The sequence below is a fragment of the Paramisgurnus dabryanus genome, chromosome 23 (genome assembly GCF_030506205.2).
Source record: "Paramisgurnus dabryanus chromosome 23, PD_genome_1.1, whole genome shotgun sequence".
Taxonomy (NCBI): domain Eukaryota; kingdom Metazoa; phylum Chordata; class Actinopteri; order Cypriniformes; family Cobitidae; genus Paramisgurnus; species Paramisgurnus dabryanus.
In genome coordinates this window covers 2,777,792-2,799,880 of record NC_133359.1, presented here as the reverse complement: position 1 = coordinate 2,799,880, position 22,089 = coordinate 2,777,792, and the positions used below count along the sequence as shown (strand labels likewise).

At 34.9% G+C, this 22,089-nt stretch overlaps 3 protein-coding genes across 5 annotated transcripts; all 3 read right to left on the bottom strand.

Annotated features, from left to right (window-relative positions):
* Nucleotides 1-2,387: 2,387 nt before the first annotated feature.
* Nucleotides 2,388-7,517, bottom strand: LOC135768231 (tereporin-Ca1-like). Its single transcript, XM_065277436.2, has 4 exons — nucleotides 7,440-7,517; nucleotides 5,985-6,081; nucleotides 3,522-3,629; nucleotides 2,388-2,974 (listed from the first exon to the last, which is right to left on the bottom strand). Exons 3-4 carry the CDS (start codon nucleotides 3,620-3,622, stop codon nucleotides 2,548-2,550), a joined length of 528 nt encoding a protein of 175 aa, XP_065133508.1. The 5' UTR covers nucleotides 3,623-3,629; nucleotides 5,985-6,081; nucleotides 7,440-7,517; the 3' UTR covers nucleotides 2,388-2,547.
* A 2,151-nt stretch (nucleotides 7,518-9,668) lies between these two features.
* Nucleotides 9,669-18,553, bottom strand: rab19 (RAB19, member RAS oncogene family). 3 transcript variants are annotated; one of them, XM_065277433.2, is made up of 5 exons: nucleotides 16,559-17,489; nucleotides 16,068-16,154; nucleotides 15,627-15,815; nucleotides 11,642-11,825; nucleotides 9,669-11,338 (listed from the first exon to the last, which is right to left on the bottom strand). In XM_065277433.2, exons 1-5 carry the CDS (start codon nucleotides 16,649-16,651, stop codon nucleotides 11,061-11,063), a joined length of 831 nt encoding a protein of 276 aa, XP_065133505.1. In that variant the 5' UTR covers nucleotides 16,652-17,489; the 3' UTR covers nucleotides 9,669-11,060. The 3 variants fall into 3 exon arrangements, with proteins under 3 accessions (XP_065133505.1, XP_065133507.1, XP_065133506.1); XM_065277435.2 differs by having other exon boundaries at nucleotides 9,671-11,338; nucleotides 15,627-15,823; nucleotides 16,559-16,577; XM_065277434.2 differs by lacking the exon at nucleotides 16,559-17,489 and adding an exon at nucleotides 18,452-18,553 and having other exon boundaries at nucleotides 9,676-11,338.
* Nucleotides 18,554-18,612: 59 nt separating this feature from the next.
* On the bottom strand, nucleotides 18,613-20,692 carry ccdc34 (coiled-coil domain containing 34). The gene is made up of 7 exons (XM_065277432.1): nucleotides 20,599-20,692; nucleotides 19,974-20,229; nucleotides 19,735-19,864; nucleotides 19,528-19,635; nucleotides 19,292-19,450; nucleotides 18,977-19,106; nucleotides 18,613-18,873 (listed from the first exon to the last, which is right to left on the bottom strand). The coding sequence occupies exons 2-7, from the start codon at nucleotides 20,216-20,218 to the stop codon at nucleotides 18,671-18,673; spliced, it is 975 nt and encodes a 324-aa protein (XP_065133504.1). The 5' UTR covers nucleotides 20,219-20,229; nucleotides 20,599-20,692; the 3' UTR covers nucleotides 18,613-18,670.
* Nucleotides 20,693-22,089: the final 1,397 nt, after the last annotated feature.

The window sequence follows — 22,089 nt, the reverse complement described above, 5'->3', positions numbered from 1 at the left end:
ACTACCAAAAATGATGTACTGAACATGCGCAGTAAGAACAAATATAAACCAAATAAATATAACACACGACAGCAACTGACTTATTAACAAAACCTTATTGTACAAAAATTACATAGAAAATAAAAATAATAAATTCTCAAATATGGAATGTGATACTTACAGTCAAAGTACACCTTTATACTATATGTAATTTGAGTAATAAAAGCACAGATGTTTTCATCCCTGCAGCTGTTTAGTGTCAGAGTGATTGTTTGTTTCTCTGACACTTTATGCGGTTTCATGAGGTCTGCAGATTCAACATGATGTCTGATAAATGTGTACAACTGTTATTTTGTTAAGTATTTCATATATTTGTGGTATTGTTGTAAAACACACTTAAGTGTTGTTGGGACTATAATACAATTATTCAAACACAAATATACATCATTTAAGAATTACTGCACATGGCTACTCTAAATAGAGAACCAGGCCTGTCGTGTTGTTATGTGTTTGTATATTCTTTATAAGCAAAGTAGGCAATAAAACTACAACAGCTGACATAAAGGCCTGCCAAAATGCTAATAAAACACAGGACAGGAGATAATTTTTCTTCCAAAAATCAGAGCCCAACGAGGACCTCTGCTGGTGAAAATGGGGTAAGTGCTGTGTCCCAAAATGTTTCACAATTGATAAACGCATCTAAAATGAATGAATGAATCAAGTGATAGATTAGTATATATGTATATATATATACTACAAAATGACACCTATAAACAATTGCAAATAATTTAATGAATTTAATAAATGAATACATTTAAATTAATGTATTACACTTTTAAATAACATGTTAGTACAGTATTACTGTGTATGTCAGGTGATTACACTGACCTAACAATATTGTTTTCCAAATTCTCAAAATGTTCCTAAACAATCAGCCTTGGTTTTTTCACATCACACAAAAACTCTAAATGCCAAATGACCAGCAAACACAAAAGACACATTTCATTTTATTAACATTCATAATAATAAAAAAATTTAGTGAAGCACATGGTGCGGTTAATTGTAACAAACAGATGGTTTGTAGTTACAACTGTTAGAAAATTTAGTTTAAACACAAATAATTCAATCAAATTCTGTCTATACTAAAGGTGGATATTGTTTATATATTTGCCTATAGTAGATAAATGTCCACACATTCATCCATCCATCATCCTTCATCTAATCATCTGTCTATTATGCATCAATGCATAGAATTTTCACATGATTTAAAAAAAAATATTTTTGAAAGTGCTGCACAATTAAGACAAAAAATGATAGTAGTGAGTTATTTATCCTAATATTGTATTAACAGTTATCATTTTGATGAATAGTATTTACATTGTTTTCATTTCAATATAATTGTAAACCTGAGGCTTCATTGTAACACTTTGTGACAACTAACCCCGCTGGGTAAAAATGTTTTCAATCCCAGCTATCAGTTACGAGGAGTTGCTGACATGTTTTAAAATAATGTTATGTTTTAAGTAAAAAGACGGTGATTAAAATAATATAACGTTGGATTTGGTTACTTACACACCCAACTTAAAAATTGAAAAAAACATAAGATGAAAAAATGTACTTCCATGCCTCAAAAACACTCTTTGTTAAATATCTTAACCAAAACACATCAAAACTTTTCACAAATTCACAGTAGATCTTCTGACAGTAAGAGAAAAGACCAAAAGCATAGATTGGCCCTGTAGAAATAATATTAATATTTTGGTAGTAAAATGGAAAGTGTTGCTTCACATTTCATTGGTGCAAACATTGTTATGTATTTTGTAAAACATCTGCAACTGCTTTTATACATAATTAGAAACAGCATTGTGTCGTTTATGGACTACTTAATATATAATAAACTTTAATAAAGCTGCAGGCACAAAATGAAGAGGTTATTTTTCAAGGAATTCTGCTTCTGAAAGTTTCAGATCATCTTTAAGTTCAGCAAATGTTCAATTGAGAGTGTTTATGTGTTCATTTTGATTAAAGAAAAACACATATATAATTTTTATTTTTTTTATTTTTTAAGTAGTATAAATAAAACAACAAATAAGTTTTGGTGCAAATTGCTGCCACTACCTGGATTGACATTTGGGTGAATATTTCACGCTTGGGATCTTCCAATCACTGACACCACTGAAAACATCATTGTTGGTCCCGGATCAACATTTTCATTAACCAATCAGATTTTAGGATTATGGTGTATTTTAGATTTAGGATTGGGTTAGGGGCTTTTAAAAACGTATTCTCAATCTATTATGTCACACTAACTTGATGGGTATAATGGTTAGGGTTTTCATAGTCATGTCCTGCTTAAACCAACACCCACGTGGTAAAAGATCCACTAGCCTATACAATACAGAAATCAGTCAATATTAACAATTTTTCCTTTTTATTAGATTGTACAGTCATAACATCATCAAATGTCACAATTGCATGCATATAGATTTTTTCACATATCAATTCAGGTGGGATAAAAATATAAAGAAATTTTGTTGTTTGGCTCAACAATGCTTTTGTTTTTCCTTTTTAGCTCAGCCTGTCATGGATCTCTACTTTCATAATAGCTTTGCATACATTTGACATAGTTGCTCTTAATTCAACTCTCGGTGCCTTGTAGGTGACTCCAGACGCCTTTGCCTTTGCGCGGGCAAAACGTCTTAAGTCTTTCCCTTCATACATGTAGCTGTACAGGGCTTTATCGCACGCACGGGTTATCTCGAACACCCCGACTCCCAAGATGTTACTGTAGAGGATGTAGTCGTAGGGAACGGAGAACAGAATAGCCATGCGATCAGAACACACCCGGGTCTCCGCGTGATAGAGGTCATAGGTCAAGACGCCTACGGCCCCGCATGCAGTGTTCTGGATCTTAGTGAACGAGCAGACCTCGGTGTTGGTGGAGCTGATTGTGGGCTGAGGAGGATGGCAGCAGTACCCACTGACTGTGTAAACTCTGAGGAAAAAATTGGAGTGACAGCTTACATTAATTTTTATTTTTTTTATTTTTTTAACAAAGTAACAGGGTTTTTCTTAAAATAAACATTTGCTTATTTTAAAGGGGACATTTCACAAGACTTTTTTCAGATCTTTGGTGTCCCCAGAGTATGTATTTGAAGTTTAAGCTCAAAATATCATATAGATAATTTATTATAACATGTTAAAATTGTGAGCAAAAATTTGTCCTTTTAAATGCAAATGAGCTGATCTCTGCACTAAATGGCAGTGCCGTGGTTGGATAGTGCAGATTAAGGGGCAGTATTATCCCCTTCTGACATCACAGGGGGCGCCAAATTTCAATTAGCTATTTTTTCACATGCTTGCAAAGAATGGTTTACCAAATCTAAGTTACTGGGTTGATCTTTCTCACAGTGATCTTTTTAGGTTGATAGACGCACTGGGGACCCAATTACAGCACTTAAACATGGAAAAATGTTCATGATATGTCTCCTTTAATAATAATAATCTGAAAGACAATGTATCCCCCATCATTTCCTTCTTACTGTGGGTTGATGAGGTTGTATTCTTTGGTCTTGTTGGTGATCTGGATCGTGCAGCTCCTGGAGGTGGTTAAAGTTGCTGACACGCTCTCTGCAGTCGCCATGTTGTCACTTTAAAAGAAGTGAAAGATCATAAAAGATTAGAAAATATAAAGATTGTTTATACAAAATGACTATGGGAATATAAAAATTGGTTAAATATTTTTTTAAACTGAGCTTTTTGCTGTCACTACAACTCACAAGTAAAGGTTTATGCTCAGTGAAAACCTTGATCTTATTTCATTTTAAGTCCCTATAAAGTCAGAAAAAAAATATTAACCACCTGATCAAATTGAAAGAAGGGAAAAAACTAAGGGGCAACCTTTCTGATCTCTCTAATGAAGTCAATACGGAAGTGCAATTCATCGACTGGCCGCTAGAGGCTGACTCCAAAAGGGAGTCAATTCCCATAGACCTCCATGTTAAAATGCCCAACTTTACAGTAGAAAATAATACAGTGTATGTTTACAGCCAGGTACAAAAAGTGATTTTGGTCTGTATAGCTAAATTTGCCGTTCATGACAACTGTGAGGGGGTGATTTTTTGTTGTTGTAACTCATCCGTTTAAATTATATTAAGCCTTAAAGTTCTGCATAATTAAGGGCGTGGCCACTTGAGGCGGGCGTTTCAGCAACCAGTCACATCAGCTTAGCCCACGTCCCGCCTCTTTACCATTTTCGGATATCCACGAGTGATGAAAGGTGACGCACGGCCAAGATGGCCATGGCAGATAGTATTGGGTTCAAAAATGATTTCAGAAACCGGGTGACATCACGGACACTACGTCCATCTTTTTTACAGTCTATGGAAAAATGCAAAGTAAATGAATTAAGTTATCAAAATCTTGGAAAAATAGGCAGGATTCTCTGCTCTCAAGCGGTGGGGGCGTGTCCATTGTCTGGACCTAAACCATGCCCACTCTCAGGAAAGCTACCCAAATTATCCCCTTAAAGTTTAACGTGGTGGGACCACTGCATTATTTGTAGGGTGACCAGATTTCTCAGAGTGGAATATGGGACAGACAAAGGACCCACAGACCCACAACTCCCAATGAACACAAACAAGTAGTTTACACTTGATAATATTATTAACTATGTAAAAAAATATGTAGACTTATATAAAATTGCAGATTTAGTGCGAGCAGAAGAAAATTTTGGATCATACAATTTCTTAATTAATTTTGCAGTGCAGTCAGCTGACCAAAAACTGTGGCCATGAATAACAGAATGATATGCAAAAATTCACTGACATATGGGATAGCACACTTACTTTTAGCAGTGTCCATGTGGTTTTTTTGTGTGCATTTGCTGCGTAATGTCGGCGCGGCCTCCGTGAGCAATGGAAAAGCGAGCCCCGCAAATGTTGCATCTTAATTTGCTTGCATCTGATAGTTAGGGTGACCATACGTGCCATTCTTCCCGGACGCATCCCCTCCAGGATTTTGTGTTCGTCTTTCGGAAGTCGTATTTGTTGACCGCATACGTCATAGAGGATTATTATTATTATTACAGAAAAGCAACCATTACATTTTAAGGTAAGAATGAAACTACGATTGTATATCTTATGTTTTTAACTGAATGGCGTATGCGGTCAACAAATACGACTTCCGGAAGACGCACCGAAATCCTGGACGGGATGTGTCTATGATAGTGACTCTCTTTTGAGAAATTTAAACTATTTTTGAAGATCCTCATTAAATGTACACGCATGCTTCTTTGACATCTTTGCACCCGAGTCAAGCTCCTCCGTGCTCTCTACTACACTTAACTGCAGGTGACGTCGGATTCCGCTCACCAACATCAAGTTGATTTAGGGAATTGTGATTGGATGGTACTTTTGTTCTCTAAAATATACTATAATGCGATTTGCTTTTACTTTTTATTTTTATAGGGCTATTTTCATATGAGAGGAGACTTCAAGTACTCACGCTATCACTCAGCAAAAAAATAAATAAAAATAAAACAATAATTATTATTATTAATGAAATACGGGACAAAATATGATTTTTTCATAATAAGTCGGGACACTAAAATTAGAGTTGAAATACGGGACTGTCCTGGGAAAAACGGGACGTCTGGTCACCCTAATTATTTGACATAAAACTCAAAAACAAAAAGCTAAACATGTCACATATCTTCGGAAAGCTGGGATTCTTGTGATTTGAATGAAGTAAGCACTTTTAAGATACAATCAACACAGCAGGTACAATTAGTGACCTTCGTATTTGTTTGTTTTTTTAGCCTTTTTTAGGGATTATCCTGAACTCAATGTGAAAACTGTTTAATGATCTTACACTGCAATTCAGTATACTTTACAGTCTTTGTGGCGTGTTTCATGCAATACATTTGTCGATTTTACAGGGCCATTAAGATTAAAGCTAACATGCAAACATAAAGCATAACACAGCACAGATTGGTTTTGGAGTACCTGTCAATAAGTGGGTAGTAGAAGAGATTTAACTGCTCCTCTGTTGCACCTCAAGTTTTTAAGCACAGGTGTGTCCTCTTCTCTCCACTCCTCAACACTGAAACAAACAAATAATGGAAATAATTATGAGAGAGTTGACATTAGAAATACTATCTGCTTTCAGAAATCTTTATTCCCAAAGCTCCTTATTGAAAATCGCTGGAAATGTGCTGGCCAATAAAAATAAAACTCCATCATGATGGGTGGTGGTGGTGTTTGTACTGTAGGTGAAAAATTTTGAGACTCAAATGATTTCACTGATTCACATTCTTACAAGCAGATAAATGACTGGATGGTTAACAAATACAACATCGTAATTTATTGCTGAAATATGCTGTCAGTTACAATACTAATTCTTGGAGATAAAAGGCATTAAATGCACCAATGACGCAAATCTAAAAAGTGAAGATGGATAATCTTGTTTTAGTGTAAACAGGGTACACATGTTTGATCTTCAGAATATAATGTGTATTTATATGTGGATACTACATGTTATCAAAGCGTGTTGGAGTAAGATGTCCTGCAATTCCTCCTACGGGTATAAGTTTGTGATTTAATTTTTTATGGTATATAGAAGTGAGCAAAAATTAAAGCTTACAGCAACACCATCAGCTGTATTCAGTGTGATTCTGTGTGGACTGATGTCTTTTTAGGATATGTAGCCTATAGACCTTTACTCTCATTTTAACATGTTAACCCATTTACACACTACAAAGCAGGCATGCACACATTCATTCAGAATAGACATTGCATTATTTGCATGAAAGATATAAGGGCCCTCATTTATCCTCCTAAAGGGGGCAGAAAATATACACCTTTTAAACATATTCTTTTTTTATAACCCCGCCCCTTTGTAAGATGATTCCCAAATGAAAAAAGAGAATCAAAATGCAACAAATAAAACTTTTAAGAAACATTTTGCATGAGAAAGGTATGATTTCTGGAAAATGTAAGTTAAGCACAAAATAAATCTGCAGACTAAAAATAAGTCTAACAAATGTGTAAATCAACAAATCAACTATCAAATGTAAAAAAGATTTGTAACATTTCCCATCAAAAAAAAACAATAGGCTACATAGTTTAAGTGCACAGTATATTACGAGATCTATGGATGCTCAAATAACCAAAATAAACAGCAGGCAGTGAGTTTTGTCCATTACAATGAAATCAAGTCATGGTTTACATATGAATATACAATTACCAAATCACATTTATTTTCACATTTAAAATTAATTAAATTTTTTTATATAAATTAAAATGTATAAATGTATTATAAATATTTATTTATTTCAATTTAATAATTTAAATAAAACATGTTTCTGTAAACATTTATAATGTATAAATCTTTATAATAATTTATTATTCATATTATAAATGTGTCTCTGTGCTGATTATTATAAAGCTTATTTCACTCACCTTCATCAAAACTCTTCTGTCGCAGAAGAACTGAACTACATTCCTAGAACCACCCTGCAATAGACTACTAGGTCAGTGTTGTGTAATAGCTAGGGGGGCGTAGACCATGCGGGAAACCAACAATCCATTTCCCTAACCCAAAAAACACCCCTGCCATTCGACAAAACTAGATACATAGAAAACTGAGCAATATTGGGTCAGGTTATCTCTTTGACTGAGAAACAACCCAACAGTATGGCGAGATGTTTCTTACCCAATTGGACTATTTTTACACTGCAAGCCTTAATGCAAAGATGTAATATTTTAACTATACCATTTTGTTGAAATAATTCAAGTATGTGAAAAAAAGATCTTCAACATCTGTGTTTGCAGATACTTACACTTTTATAGAGTATTGAGAGAGGGGTGATGGTTGCACAAAGAGAAATACAACTCCGTACAAAAACATCTGCTCAAAGCCTACGTGTCAAGATGGAAGACAGAAACATCTGGAAAGATAATAAAATGACCTCATAGGCTACAGGGTACAAATACTGAAGGGGCCAAAAATAATAGTGAAACATTTAATCTTAACACAATTTTTGTCCTGAATGTTTACTACAGACATCACTCATATCTGATATCCGTGTTCATATTAATCTAATAAACAAATAAAGTGAAACTTTTATTCTTTAAACAAAGGTTGGCCAATGGCCACACAAAGATTTTAAGCCTGATTTGCACCCTATGTGATCAAAAGGGGTGTGACTCGATTAGTGTTTTACTGTGGACGGTTTTTTCCTGCATTGCTGGACACACACATCCGGTCACCAAAGGTCACTTTCGCTCATGTTGCCAGAAGTCTGCAAGTTTCCATTGAAATGTCATGAGAGTCGCTATACTACTGCTTCTTCAAGTAATTTCCCTGCAATAATTCATCACACAATTCATTGGAAGGATGTTCTCTACTATTTTCCATAAGCTGGGGTCTGCTAAACAAATTTCAAATGTGCTTGGGTTTTGCCTTTGACTTTTTTCTCATTCTTGTATGCATCAAAACTGGTAAAGTTATTTTTCATTGTACTGTTTTCCCCCAGATGATACGAGGAATGGTCAGTTTAGTATAATGTGGAAATAAATGATTTGGTTAACAGGATAGATTGTTAAGACAAACCCAAATGCCTTCAACAAATGCAAAACTAAATCTACCTTTGCTGTTTGTGGTAAGAGATGGCACTCTCTGTGAAGAGGAAAAGGGGGAAGTCAGTTTGGGATTATATGCAAGCTCAGGAGTTTACACATCCTCGATGTGCTGACGCATCCGGTCTGGCATGTATGAATCAGTGGCTTCATGGTAAATTTGCTATACATTTATAAATGTGACCCATCCTGGCAAATATAGTGATTCAGTTTCAGTGATGTTAGGCAACACAGTGTAGATAAATGAAATGTTTTCTAGTGTTCTAGTAAGATCATGGAGACTCGTGTTGGACCATCAATGTCAAATTGAATTGATCAGTTAGAGATTTAAGAGTTTTAAGAGTCTAAAAAGTTGTTTTTTTCCAAAGAGATTTTACACATAATACTATAAGGGTTGGGCACATTTCATTCATAAAAATAACGCGGATAAACTTTTTTTTAAAGTGATGCCATATAAAAACCAATTTTGGTTTATCGAAGCATGCAGTCAAGCGTTCTTTAACTCTTTCTCCGCCATTGTCGAGTTATCTCGTAAATTAAGAGAAAATTTTTGCGTGAAAAAACGTGTTCCTGATGAGTTTTTATGTTAATCTGTAATACAGTGATTATCCAGTAGATGGCGCACTTACTCAATTTATATAAAACCGTAAGCAAAAAATTACTAATTTTAAACTCTGTGTATGTTTTGATAATTGTTCTGAATCTGATCTCTAACAAAATTTCTTCACAAAAATTCAATTATTTCAGCTTTTTGCTAAAAAAAAATAGATAGGATGAAACGTTTTTCCTCATTTTGTTTGTTTGTTTGTTTATTGTTTGAAAGCAGATGGTCTATTCTTTCATTTGATATATTTGTATGTTTATATATTTTTAGAAGAAAATTTTCATGGAATGCATTTTGTAAAACTTTTGTGAAAATCACAAAAAATGCTGGCGGGCTTCTTTAAAAAAAAAGGCAGGTGGGGAATGAGTTAAAGAATTATTTCTTATTTTATTTTATTAAATTATTCTTTTTTTTTAAAGAAAAGGTTCTTTTAATGTTAAAGGTTCTTTATAGAACCATGAAGGCTACAAACTCATTGCAACAGAAGTACTTAAAAATTTTCTGAATATTTGGCTTATACTGTAAATATAAAGACGGCTTTAAATGTAAATATTTACATGAGAAATGTTTTTGTATTACTTAATACAATTATATCAGCATCGTTTTAAATTATTAGCTTAAGCATACATTAAAAATCATGCTTAAAAATTATGCTATTACCATGATTTTATTTTTCATCAATATAAAATGTATTTACTATTTAGTTACATATTTAACAGCTGTCAGCCATGAGACTCGAACCAGGGACCTCCAGCTTACAAACCCAACTTTAGGCAACAACTGGGAGTTAGGGTTTTTTGCCAATGCCATCATCAGGTCAAACAAAGCATTGCAGGTACTTCAATTTAAACGCTCAAAGCAAGACATCCATCCGTGAAGCCATACTAGTTAATGAAGAAACAACAAAATGTCAATGCAAGAAGAAAGATTTTTTTTGACACAAAATGTGTTCAAATTATTTTAAATAAAGTTCACATGAAGTGTTTAAATGTGTTCACCACTTATTCTTGTCTCATGTCTTCCTTTTTTAAACCACACTGTAATTAATTGTACCAAGAACAGATTTTCTGTCAGTATTTACTCTCACCGTCATGTCAATGTTGTATCACTTTAGTGCTCTGCATACACTGTAAAAAGTAAAAGTTGGGTTAACTTAAAAAATTACTTCAATTGGTAATGCCTATTTTTTTCAACCTACATTTCCTCAATTTAAGTGAAACATTTAAGTAAAAAATATTTTAGGTGTAGATGTTATCACTTAAAATGAGAAATTTAAGGTTGAAAAAGGTTTTAGGCATTACCAATTGAAGTATATTTTTTTTAAGTTAGACTTAAAGCTAGTCCAAACTTGTGTTATGTTTTTGTTTGTTTATTTTGTTTAAGATTTGATCACTTTAGTATAATACACAGAATTGATTTATTGCATTGACTGTTTATACCATGTGCAACCTTGCAGAATAAAAGTCCCAAAGAAGTTTACCTGTTGTCTTGTATACATGTTTACTGAGTTAATTTAATAAATGCAGACAGATTATTAAATTGTCAGATTGTTTGGTGCCTTCCACTTTACTATAAAAAATGCAGCATGAAGTTATAACAACTTGGTTTTGCAAGTTTTTTTTCAACTTAATTTGTTAAGTTAAAGTAACAGAAAAATATACATTGATTTGACTCATTTGTTACTGTGTTTGGTCAAGAAATTGCTGGTATGTTATGTGACATGACTGTATTAAGAGAAAAACATGCCTTCATCTTTTGATCCAAGTGTACAGAATATCCGGCTGATTTTTCTCCTAAATTTGTCTCAGTGATATTGGACCAGAAATGTCAACTGTCAATCAGCAGTCACATGACTTTTTCTCTGGAAGTCCTCCTTCTTCAACTGGATGAGAATCTGAGTGCAAAAACACTCTGGGTGAATCCGATTGGTTGTCCTGATGGACGATTCCACCGTGTCTTATTATGAGTTCCCGAGCCATCAGTTCAAAAGCTTCCTCGATGTTGTGGTAATGTTTGGCCGAGGTCTCTAACGCAGCGAGCGCACCTTTCTTTTCTGCGAGCGTGCATGCGTCCTCAAACAACACCTGCCGCTGGGACTCCAGGTCACACTTGTTTCCTGTAGAAAAGCCACAAACATTTGCAACTCATTTCTAATTTTTTTTATTATCTAAAATTATAATAACTATTAAGTACTTATAATTGAACTTTATGTGGCAGATCACTTGACCACAAGATTTGTATTGACAGGATATAATCTGCCCTAATCATTGGCTATCTTTAAACAAGTTATCGATGTCTGATAGTGTTAAGATTTTTGACTATAGGCCAATATATCGGTGCATCCCTAATTCATACGTTGAATTACAAATCGGCACTATAGAGAAACTTCCCAAAAATAAAAAAAGTAAAAAAATCTGACCTATCAGAACAAAGACGACATTGGCAGCTCCATACTGCTCCACACCCTGTATCCAGTGAGGAAGGGATTCGAATGTGGGTCTTCGGGTCAGGTCATAGGCGATCATGGCACCATGTGCACTTCTGTAGTAACTCTGTGTGATGGTCCGGAAACGTTCCTGTCCCGCCGTATCCCAAACCTGCATCTGCTCTCAAGAGCAAAACACATATAAACGATGCCAGCAATCTCACATATAGGGTCAGTTTCCCGGACAGGGTTTAGATTTAACCAAGACTAGGCCTTATAGTTATATTGGGAGATTATAGTTTTTACAACAACAAAAAAACTTATAAAAAATATTACTGGTGTGCATCTGGAGACAAAACAGATGTCAGTGATATATTGTCCGGAGTATTTTTCCATTAGGAATTTTATTAAACATTTACATCAAACATTAATAAAGAATTCAAGACTCCTCAGATATGATAGAGAAACTTACTGTATGAGCATAAAAATTGTCCTCTGGGATAACAAAACCAAAATGGTGACACTTCACAATGAAGTTGTATTTGTTTACATTTAATTCTACAAAATGCTGCTATTGTTTTCAAATTAATATTTTTTTTATATTTGACCAAATAATGGGATAAAACAACCCAGCATAAGGTAAAAACAACCTAACAGGTTAAGTTTGTATTTTATGAGCCATGAAACACAAAAAATAACCCAGTAAAAAGTAAACAGCATTTTTTAGAAAGTGATTAATGCATTGGTTAACATGAACTATAACATCATTTATTAATCTTATTTCATGTTAATTTCAGAATTTACTAATAAAATAAAAAATGTGTTAATGCACAATAAACTAACATGAACAATGAATGCAAAAAGCTATATTGATCATTTTAGGTTCATGTTAGCTACTAACAAATACAACCTTATTGCAAAGTGTTGCCCAAAAAAAACTAAATATCCACCATTTTACAGTTTGTTTCAGTTGCTAACAAGCATTTGTCCAACCAGTTGTCACATTTTCAAAACTCTAAGCACAATTACCACAGCATCGGTCTTTTGTGGCCATACAATTCACAAATTTCATGAAGCTCTGCTTTTAAAGCTGGCGATGAGGATGCCCTCAGGTCTGCCCGTGCAAAATTGAACAAGGCCATCAGACTGGCAAAAAAAGCCCATGGTCAAAAAATCCAAGATCATTTTACAGACTACAGAGACACCAGGGGTCTCTGGCAGGGAATCCAGTCTGTTATAGATTATAAATCTACTTCCCTGTCCTGTAATGACAACATTGAGTTTTTGAATGACCTGAATAAATACTTTGGCAGGTTCGATGCTCTGAATAATACTCCAGCAGTGAAGGCCGTCTTTCAACTCAATGAAAGAGTGTTGAACCTTGACCCGGAGGATGTCTTTAAAACCCTGAGGAAAATTAATCGTAGAAAAGCTCCCGGTCCAGTCAGTATACCAAGTCAAGTGTTAAAGCAATGTGCGGAAACTACTTACACAAGTCTTCACAGATATTTTCAACACCTCCTTGTCTCAAGCCGTTGTGCCATCTTGTTATAAAACCTCAGCCATCATTCCTGTGCCAAAAACATCTCCCTTTTAGCTACCACCAGAGATGTATAAAGTACTAGCGACCCAGACTTGAGTAAAAGTACAAGTGCTCTATCAAAAAAGTGACTTGAGTAGAAGTTGAAGTGCTCTTTAAGCACAGCACTTAAGTGGAAGTACTAAAGTATTAAACATGCTTTGTACTTAAGTATTGCAAGTAGTTTATTTTAAAATATACTACTCAAGTACTGAAAGTAAAAGTACAAGTATTGTGTAATGTAGTTATTAAAGAAAACAGTCAAATGTTTGAATATAATATTGTTTATATTATTTCAAATGTTTAAGCCAAAGGACACTTACAATTCCTTTGGCTGTAGCAGGAGTACAAGGACATGAATGTTCAGATAATTCAGATTAATTTAACTGATATGGCGATAGAGAATTCAGAATTAATGAAATATTAGTCGATAAAATGGTAATAGGTAAAGGTACATGGTGTTTCATTGAATTTAGGTTTCCTTCTTTCGCGCACACTCGCCCTTTCTTGCGCATTCTCTCTCTCTCTCTCTGTCTTTCTCACGCACTTTGGTTCTCTCTTCGCTTCACATTTGTCAACAACCCTGGCTCATATTTGTGAGTGAGAGGTTGGGAGGGGTCGCCCTTTACTATCTCCAATTGGTTCAGACCACCATGTGACCATGATTCGTAACATTTGAGAGTAACGAGTAACTATGCAGCACATAAAAAATGTATTGGAGTAAAAGTATTAAACTCAAAGAAAAAATGTACTGAAGTAAAAGTGGAAGTAGGAGAAAAAAATAATACTTCAGTAGAGTACAGATACTGTCTTTTAGTACTTAAGTACAGTAGTGAAGTAGTTCTACTTCGTTACTATACATCTCTGGCTACCACCCAGTAGCTTTGACCTCTGTAATAATGAAGTGTTTCGAAAGGCTGGTGAAGGAATACATTATTTCCATATTGCCCACCTCTTTTGATCCATTTCAGTTTGCATACCGCTCAAACCGGTCGACTGAGGATGCAATAGCCACTGCACTACATCTGAGCCTGGAGGAAAAGAATGCATGGGTCCGGATGCTTTTTTGTTGATTTTAGCTCTGCGTTTAACACCATAATCCCCCAGCATCTGGTGAACAAACTGGGACCCCTGGGATTGAATATATCTCTACAGACCTGGATTCTTGATTTCCTGACAAATAGGCCTCAGTTTGTACGAGTGGGGACAAATTCTTCAGCCACCATCTCATTAAGTACCGGCACACCGCAGGGGTGTGTCTTGAGCCCCCTTTTATTTACCCTTATGACCCATGACTGCTGTGCAAGATTTGACTCCAATCACATTATTAAATATGCTGATGACACAACAGTGGGTCTTATTCAGGGGAATGATGAGTCCAAGTATAGGGAGGAGGTGAAATTCTTCACAGAATGGTGTCAAAATAACAACTTGATCCTGAATGTGGCAAAAACCAAAGAGGTGGTGATCGAGGGGGAAAGCGCTTGTTTTTTACGATTGAAAAAAACTTTAAGTCGAGGTTTGAGTTAAATGAAGGGTTTCTGGTCAAATGACATTGAAAAACTTTTGAATTTTATCCTCTAGATTTCTTTATGGGTCTGGTGCTCAAAAGAAACCAAAGGCAAAAATATGATCTAAAACAAAGTGGGGTCTAGGGACCCCTGGTGGTCAGTGATCCTTAGCTTAGGATCTGCAAAATGATTTATGAATACATAATGGTGCTGTATTATTACAAAGGCATATTTACTTTTGGGGACCATCTGCAAACTGTGTTCCTACTGTTGACTTTATGAAAGCTTTTAAGATTTAAAGTAAAAGTATACTTTTTCAAGTCGAAATGTAATTTATATTAAATTACCCTCTGAATGAAAACATAAGTGGAATTAAACAAATGTGTTTTTGCTTATCAGTAGAAAACAGGTCTGAATATTTAGGTTAAAATAATGTAAGGGCAAATATGGTAAGCATATATGCTTAAAACCTTTTTAATTATAAGGGGATTGAAACATTTTCTCCCCTGTAGGGGTCCAGCACCAGGTTGAGTCTGTGAGTTGCCCACCAAAGCAAATTCTATTAATAGCCTCAATTTTAATATTAATTTATTACATATTTATATATATATTAGCTTATCTTCTTTTATGTATGTTAACATTTTAAACAATGATAAAAAAGTAGCCCTTGCTTGGAGACCCCTGGTCTAAAAAAAACCTAAACATCCACAATATTTTTTTAACAGAGGTATTATTTACTCACTCCAAGCTCCATTAAAGTACATTTATTGTATTGTATTGCATTGCTTTGCATTGCATTGCATTGCATTGCATTGAATTGCATTGCATTGCATTGTATTGCATTGCATTGCATTGCATTTCATTGCATTGTATTGTATGGTGTCCTCACCTTCACTTTTTTGCCATCAATGTCTATGGTGCGAACAGTGAAGTCCACGCCGATGGTGTTGTGCTGGCTGTCACTGAAGACTCCTGAGCTGAAGCTGTGGATCACGCAGGTCTTTCCAACGTTGCTGTCACCGATGAGGACGATCTTGAACAGATAGTCGCAGCAATCTTCAGCGTCTTCACCTGTGGACTGCATTTCTGCAATAAACACTTACAGTCTTTTGCAGACCTCAAAATCTAGCACATTATAAAAGGTCCAGTGCTATTACAACCATTTTCCTATGGACTGTCTTAAGAATTACATAGGATTAAAAATACCAGATTACTGCCTGTATGTGGTTAACTAGCACACAAGCTATAGTTTAACTCATTTAAACAGCTGATATATCCTTCACCTAAGTGTAAGACAGATTGAAAGGCAAACGGACACGCCCCTGCCTACCTGTGTTTGGAGGTGAGACGTCCAGTTTCCTGCCCACCTACACCAATGCATCTCTGGGAACTGCAGTTTGTTGTCAAATACTGTGATCTGTTGAGAGAGAAAACATTGTTGTATTTTCACAATGAGCATTTTGGAAAACTTGCTTTTTTCTTATGAACCACCAAACCTGATCATGAAGTAAAAATAGACGAATTTAACCAATCAGCCCTGCTTCTGTGAACATTCAGCACTACAAATAAAAAGCAATGCCGTTGTCTTGAAAGGTGACCTTTGGTCAGCAAAGCAGGATATAGACACATAACTCACTCAGGCATACGTCACCTTCCTCTAATGCTCTTCAGCTTTCCCAGATCAGATATAAAAACTGCCTGTTATATCTCTAACAATGACTATAAGATAATCAATACAGACCCCGGATCAGTTTCTATACTGATGACCTACAACCTTTTGTTCCTAAAGATAAAATAAGGAAATTTTTAAGCGAAACTTACAGTGTTTATGCTCCAGCAAAGCTTCCTGAAGTGAAATCTACAGTATTGTGTGTGTAAACATACAGTAATAAATGCATGAGCCCTAACCCACATCCACAGACACACAACATTCACGTCACCAATTGAAGGAAATACAAGGCACAGCTTGACATCTGACAATGTAGACGTCTGTGTGAGGGTCACATTTGGCCCTCGGCCCGGTCTTGAGGTCAGAGGTCTTTTGTGCCTGATGACTCTAAATGCAGATAAGCTGGTTTATAGCTGGTTTTCCATTCAACTCTTGAATCCTTCTTTTGTTAAACTACACCATGAATACAAAAGCAGCTTGTTTGGGACAACTCATATATCAATATGTAAATGTATAACTAGATTACATTATCTGATGATAACAAGTGGTGTTCACTGGTGCAAAACAGCAGTGATGCTGGAGGGTAGCAGCCAGCGTTGCTATGGTGATTTGAATGGTCTCATGACTTTTACCTGTTCAAGTCTGAAAATGTTTTTAAGTTGGTTGATGGTTTTGTCAACTAATTGATTTGTTAACCCAGATAAAAAGATGCACAAACAAGACTTTAAGTACACTTTACAGTTATGTCCTTAAAGTGCTCTATTTTCACACACTTATTTTGTACCTAAACTATCTTTAGTACCTAAACTATCTTTAGTACTTGTTAAAGGAAAACACCACCATTTTTCAATATTTTACTATGTTTTTACCTCAACTTAGATGAATTAATACATACCTATCTTTTTTCAATGCATGCACTTTTAATCTTTGTACAGCACTTCTTGAATGTGTTAGCATTAGCCTAGCCCCATTCATTCCTATGGCTCCAAACAAAAGCTTTATTTTGTGCCATCATACTTACTCATGTAACTACTCATGTAACAGTCTTTAAATAAGGAAACATGGAAATGTTTGGTGGCTTCTAAATTTGGAGTTTGGAGCCATAGGAATTAATGGGGCTAGGCTAAATAATAACACATTCAAGTGCACGCATTGAAAAAGATGAGGTAAAAACATAGTAAAATATTGAAAAACGGTGGTGTTTTCCTTTAAGATGAATCAAGTGTGCTATATTTGGAGACAAAAATGTGCTTTTTGCATAATATCTCTGTATTTCAAAAAAATGTTTTAGTTACAATTTGTAATTCACTTTAGCCCACGCTTAAGACACTTTTAATACTTTCCATAGATAGAAAATATACTTAAATATGAATTATTGAAAATATAATACTACATAAATATATTCACTTTAAAAAGTCAAAGATGCTCTACTTACTTTAAAAAACTTACTTTAATTGAAAAAAAATTTAAACTTACTTTAATTGAAAAAAAAAAACATTAAAAGAGTTTTATAAACCTTTATAAATTACATCAATTGGTAACACCTAAAATATATTTTTTTTAAAGTAAATATTTTTTTCCAAATTTTACCAGGTTTTTTTTTACGCTTTTTTGAGTTTTATATATATATATATATATATATATATATATATATATATATATATATATATATATATATATATATATTTTTTTTTTTTTTTTTTTAAATAACTAAATAATATTATTTTATTTACTACAAAAATAACAATGTACTACAAATGAACTTAAGTATATTTTTGTACATTCAAACTTTCTTTTTACCTGGGAATCCAAATCCAATTTTTGCTGTTAATTTAAATACTCATGCAATGTAAAATGCCTATATTAATTTCAACATTTTAATTAAAATAAGGTCATGAAAACTAATTGCATACCATGTTTGGACAGGTCAACAATATTATCAAATATATTTTACTGAATGAGGAAAACTATACATACAAAACTATATATTCAACCAAAATGTCCTTAATTTAAAATTCATACATACTGTAGGGATGTCAACATACCCCTCCAAAGTTTGTAGTGATTTATCAGAAGCCCAAACAATGAGATCTATTAGAAACAACAAACCTGCAGATTTACAAATCAGCCTGGATGGTTTCTTTTTCTAATACAGTTTTATAATTATAATTATAATATAATTATTCTGAATAACTTATGAGCTATTTTGTTACATCAATCTTTTAAAACATGCAATACTGATTTCAGACCAGTAGATGCCAGCATCACCGCCTTTTGCAAGCGAAACTGATGGTGTCTTTAGGTCTGTAGGAGAGACACGGAGTCGACTGAGTTTTTGGAGGTCCAGGAGTTTTTTTACTCCTCAAACTCTTCTTAGGTGTTCTGTCCTGAGGTGGAATGTGAATGGGCTTCCAAGGAATGGGATTTACGAAGCTCGGCGATGGATAATTCACGTTGTTATATTTGCCTGAAGATAATAAAATCTTTAGTATTTGACTTTATATTCTGATTTATGTTACATTTTGGCCATGATGTGTAATAAATGATTGTGTATTATTTTATTTTCTCACTTGCTGAGCATGCTGAAGACGGTGGCTTCACTTTTCCTTTAGTTTTTACTACGTCCAGCCATTCCTTAAAGCTCTCCTCCGCCTTTTCTTTACGTTCCCTCTCTTCCATTTCTCTCCTGGCCATCTCCTCCTTTTAAAGAAACAGTTCAGAATTTATTTCAATTTAATGACGTAATTTTTTTTAAACACAAGAGAAGAAACATTAAACAATTAATAGCAATTAAAACCTTAAACTTTTTTGCCTGCCATACACCAACAAATCTAGAGGAGAAGTTGGGGTCACAGTAATACCCCCTGACTTTAAGGGTGTCGAACCTTCTCCTTGAGTTTCTTCTCCATCTCCTCCTGTTTCTTTTTTCTCAGCCACTCTTTATATTTCTCCCGTGCTTTGATTTCAATCTCTGCACGTCTTTTTTCCTCTAGAAGTTGTTCTTTGCTCTTCTGCAACTCCTTGGAAATCCTTTCCTTATTTTCCTGAAGACAACATCACAGTAAAATCATGATAGGAGATTTCAAAACAACCCTAAACCAAATCAGTGAGATTTTGGCACCTGCTCTCGTTTCATCTGCAGCCATTCTTGAATTTTACAATCTCTGGCGACTTTCTTCTTCAGCTGATCTTTCTTCTCCTGTTCCTGCTTTTCCTTCAGTGTGAGATCCTTAAAAACATCCAAGATGAATACAATAAACATAAATAATCTGTCTTTAGTTTTGTACTAGACAAATAAAGTCTGTTTTTTTTCTCATTGTTTGTTAACCTCCAGAGCTTTCTGTAGTTTCCTCTCACGTTCCTCTCGGGCTTTATCAATAATCCACTGCTCCCAGGCGTTCAGTTTAAACTCAACAGCAGAAGATCTCTCTGTAGGATCTGTTGTATTCACTCCATCCCTAAAAAACAAATATCATGACTAAAGATGAAGACACTGGTGGAGCACATCATTGTGCATGGACCTAATGTAGCTTCAAATTCAAGCGCTCAGACAAAACACCTGCTCACCTGGATCCCTCTCCTCGAGCGAGATCTTCACTTAAAGTGACAGTGATGTTGTGAGCGGGCTGAGCGTGATCGCAGTCCAGGTCTTCATCAGACAACTCAAAGCTGTCATGATAGATGGGTGACAGGAGAGAAGAGGTGGAGTCACCGGTGGATTCAACACTCCTGCTGCGCTGCAGGACGCTTGGTTTGGATTTGAGGGGAGTTGAAGTTAAACTCTTGGAGGAAGAAGACGGAAAACCCGACATCACCACCAAACCTGAGGATGCAGTGCAACTGTGTTGAACATAAGCAGCATGCACATGCAAGATAATCCCTTACAATGAGGATTACTATGGTACTATACTATGGTATTTGGGAAGATCGGGGCTAGTTGTCACATAGAGTTGTAACACCAAGAAATGTTTGTGTTACCCTACCTAAATAAACCTTTGACCATGACAATTTGCCAAATATATTAAATTAAATTCAATGATATTGCATGTAAATAAACAGGATCAAGTTTAAATAGACCCTTGCAATAAACAAGTTATAAGAGACCCTAAACTAATGCAGAACTCTCATCTGCGAGTTTAAACAGCATTATTGAATTAGACATATAAGCGAATAAACATTATAACTTACTCACCAGCTACTAAATTTAATCCTAAAATGTTTTGTTTGATCGCTTTTGTTTTGCTTGGTGTCGCTTCACGAGCGGCTTGGCTTCCTCCGTGTGGCCCTACCCCCACTGCAATGACCCCGCCCCCGCGCGCCCAAACGTTTAACGATTGGTTACCAAGCACGCCAATAACGGAAGTGATGTCTCCTAGCAACGAAGCGTCATCCTTCTGAAAAGCAAGCCGCGTTTATTGTTTTGATCTTCTTTTATTTGTTCGGTTATGATACTTAAACATATATAATGCAACTCGATCAAAATAAAGTATTTACGGTTAGTAGTGATTCAAATATTTACAGAAAAATCAAACACTGAAGTAATAATTATGAAGATTGTGTGGGCGTTCGAGTTCTTGCGCAGACCGATCGGCTTATGACATCATAGTATCGCGAGAGTGCTTCGAAAGCTGCGCTCTTTCTACACTTTCAACTTTCATCAAACACCCCTATTTTTTTATTTTTTTTTTTTTTTTTACAAAAAAATACACTAATACGTCCAAGCAATTCTTCCAACAAACCAAAGTTACTAAGACAATAAGTGGTATCATTTTAATTTACTTTGCTGTGTAATTTGTATTTTTCTCTATAGGCTACAGTTATGCTAAATCTGTACATTTGCATTAAATGTATTTTTACTATATTTTTATAATAATTACTAAAATACAATTTTTAAATGTTTTCTGATGTCTGTAAGGTGGTGATAAAAATTGCCACAAAGATTGATGGATGTTTTGAAATGCTGAATGAGTTACATTTGGATTTAAGCACAAGCATAGCCATCATCAGACAGGTAATGCAAGTAAACTTTATTTTAAAAAGCAATAAACAAAACAAAATATAACAAAATCATATCAGTCCTGTATCTTGATGAAAAACATCTGACCATTAGTAAAAATGCTTATATTTTGCATTATCCAAAATGCCTTTGTCAAAAACTATAAGGTATAAAAAAGTTAGTAAATTTTCTTTTACTTAGGTTAACGTTGATTATTCTCATCTTTGGTAGCTCCTAAAGGCTTCAAGTATAAAAACAGCACAATGTCAGCAAAAAGCATACAGAACCGAAAGCAGATGCTTAACAGGAATGCAGAAGTAAGTTAATACCCTATTGAAAATTCATGGTTTATGAGTGGTTTCTAAATATGTTTGTCACCATGTTAAAAAAAAATGAGCAAGCTTAGCAGTGCTAATGGATTTGTAGTCGCCCCATTAAATTTCTCCTGGTGGTCGTCTCTTCCTGGTCAAAACTGTGACACAAGCCACAACAGCACAGTGGACATCAGTGAAGCATACACGATTTACAAAGTGTCCTCATGATGTGCCACATACGTTAAGTGGACTCTTCGTTTGAAACACAACCCTTTATTCCAGACCCTGCACCAATACGAGCCACCATCAGTAATGGAAAGCTCTGATATGTTTATGTAGCTTCGAGGGTTAGATGCTTGCAACCGGTTCTTCA

Excerpts from the sequence above, each read along its gene's own strand:
- LOC135768231 (XM_065277436.2), bottom strand. The coding sequence starts at position 3,622 with ATGGCGACTGCAGAGAGCGTGTCAGCAACTTTAACCACCTCCAGGAGC. Across the intron at positions 2,975-3,521 it reads TACAACCTCATCAACCCACA|AGTTTACACAGTCAGTGGGT; the intron begins GTAAGAAGGAAA and ends TTTTTTCCTCAG.
- rab19 (XM_065277433.2), bottom strand. The coding sequence starts at position 16,651 with ATGTGGGTTAGGGCTCATGCATTTATTACTGTATGTTTACACACACAA. Across the intron at positions 11,826-15,626 it reads TTGATGGCAAAAAAGTGAAG|ATGCAGGTTTGGGATACGGC; the intron begins GTGAGGACACCA and ends TCTTGAGAGCAG. Across the intron at positions 11,339-11,641 it reads TGTCGTCTTTGTTCTGATAG|GAAACAAGTGTGACCTGGAG; the intron begins GTCAGATTTTTT and ends GCTTTTCTACAG.
- ccdc34 (XM_065277432.1), bottom strand. The coding sequence starts at position 20,218 with ATGTCGGGTTTTCCGTCTTCTTCCTCCAAGAGTTTAACTTCAACTCCC. Across the intron at positions 19,107-19,291 it reads AGAAGAAACTCAAGGAGAAG|GAGGAGATGGCCAGGAGAGA; the intron begins GTTCGACACCCT and ends TTTCTTTAAAAG. Across the intron at positions 18,874-18,976 it reads GTCTTCAGCATGCTCAGCAA|GCAAATATAACAACGTGAAT; the intron begins GTGAGAAAATAA and ends TATTATCTTCAG.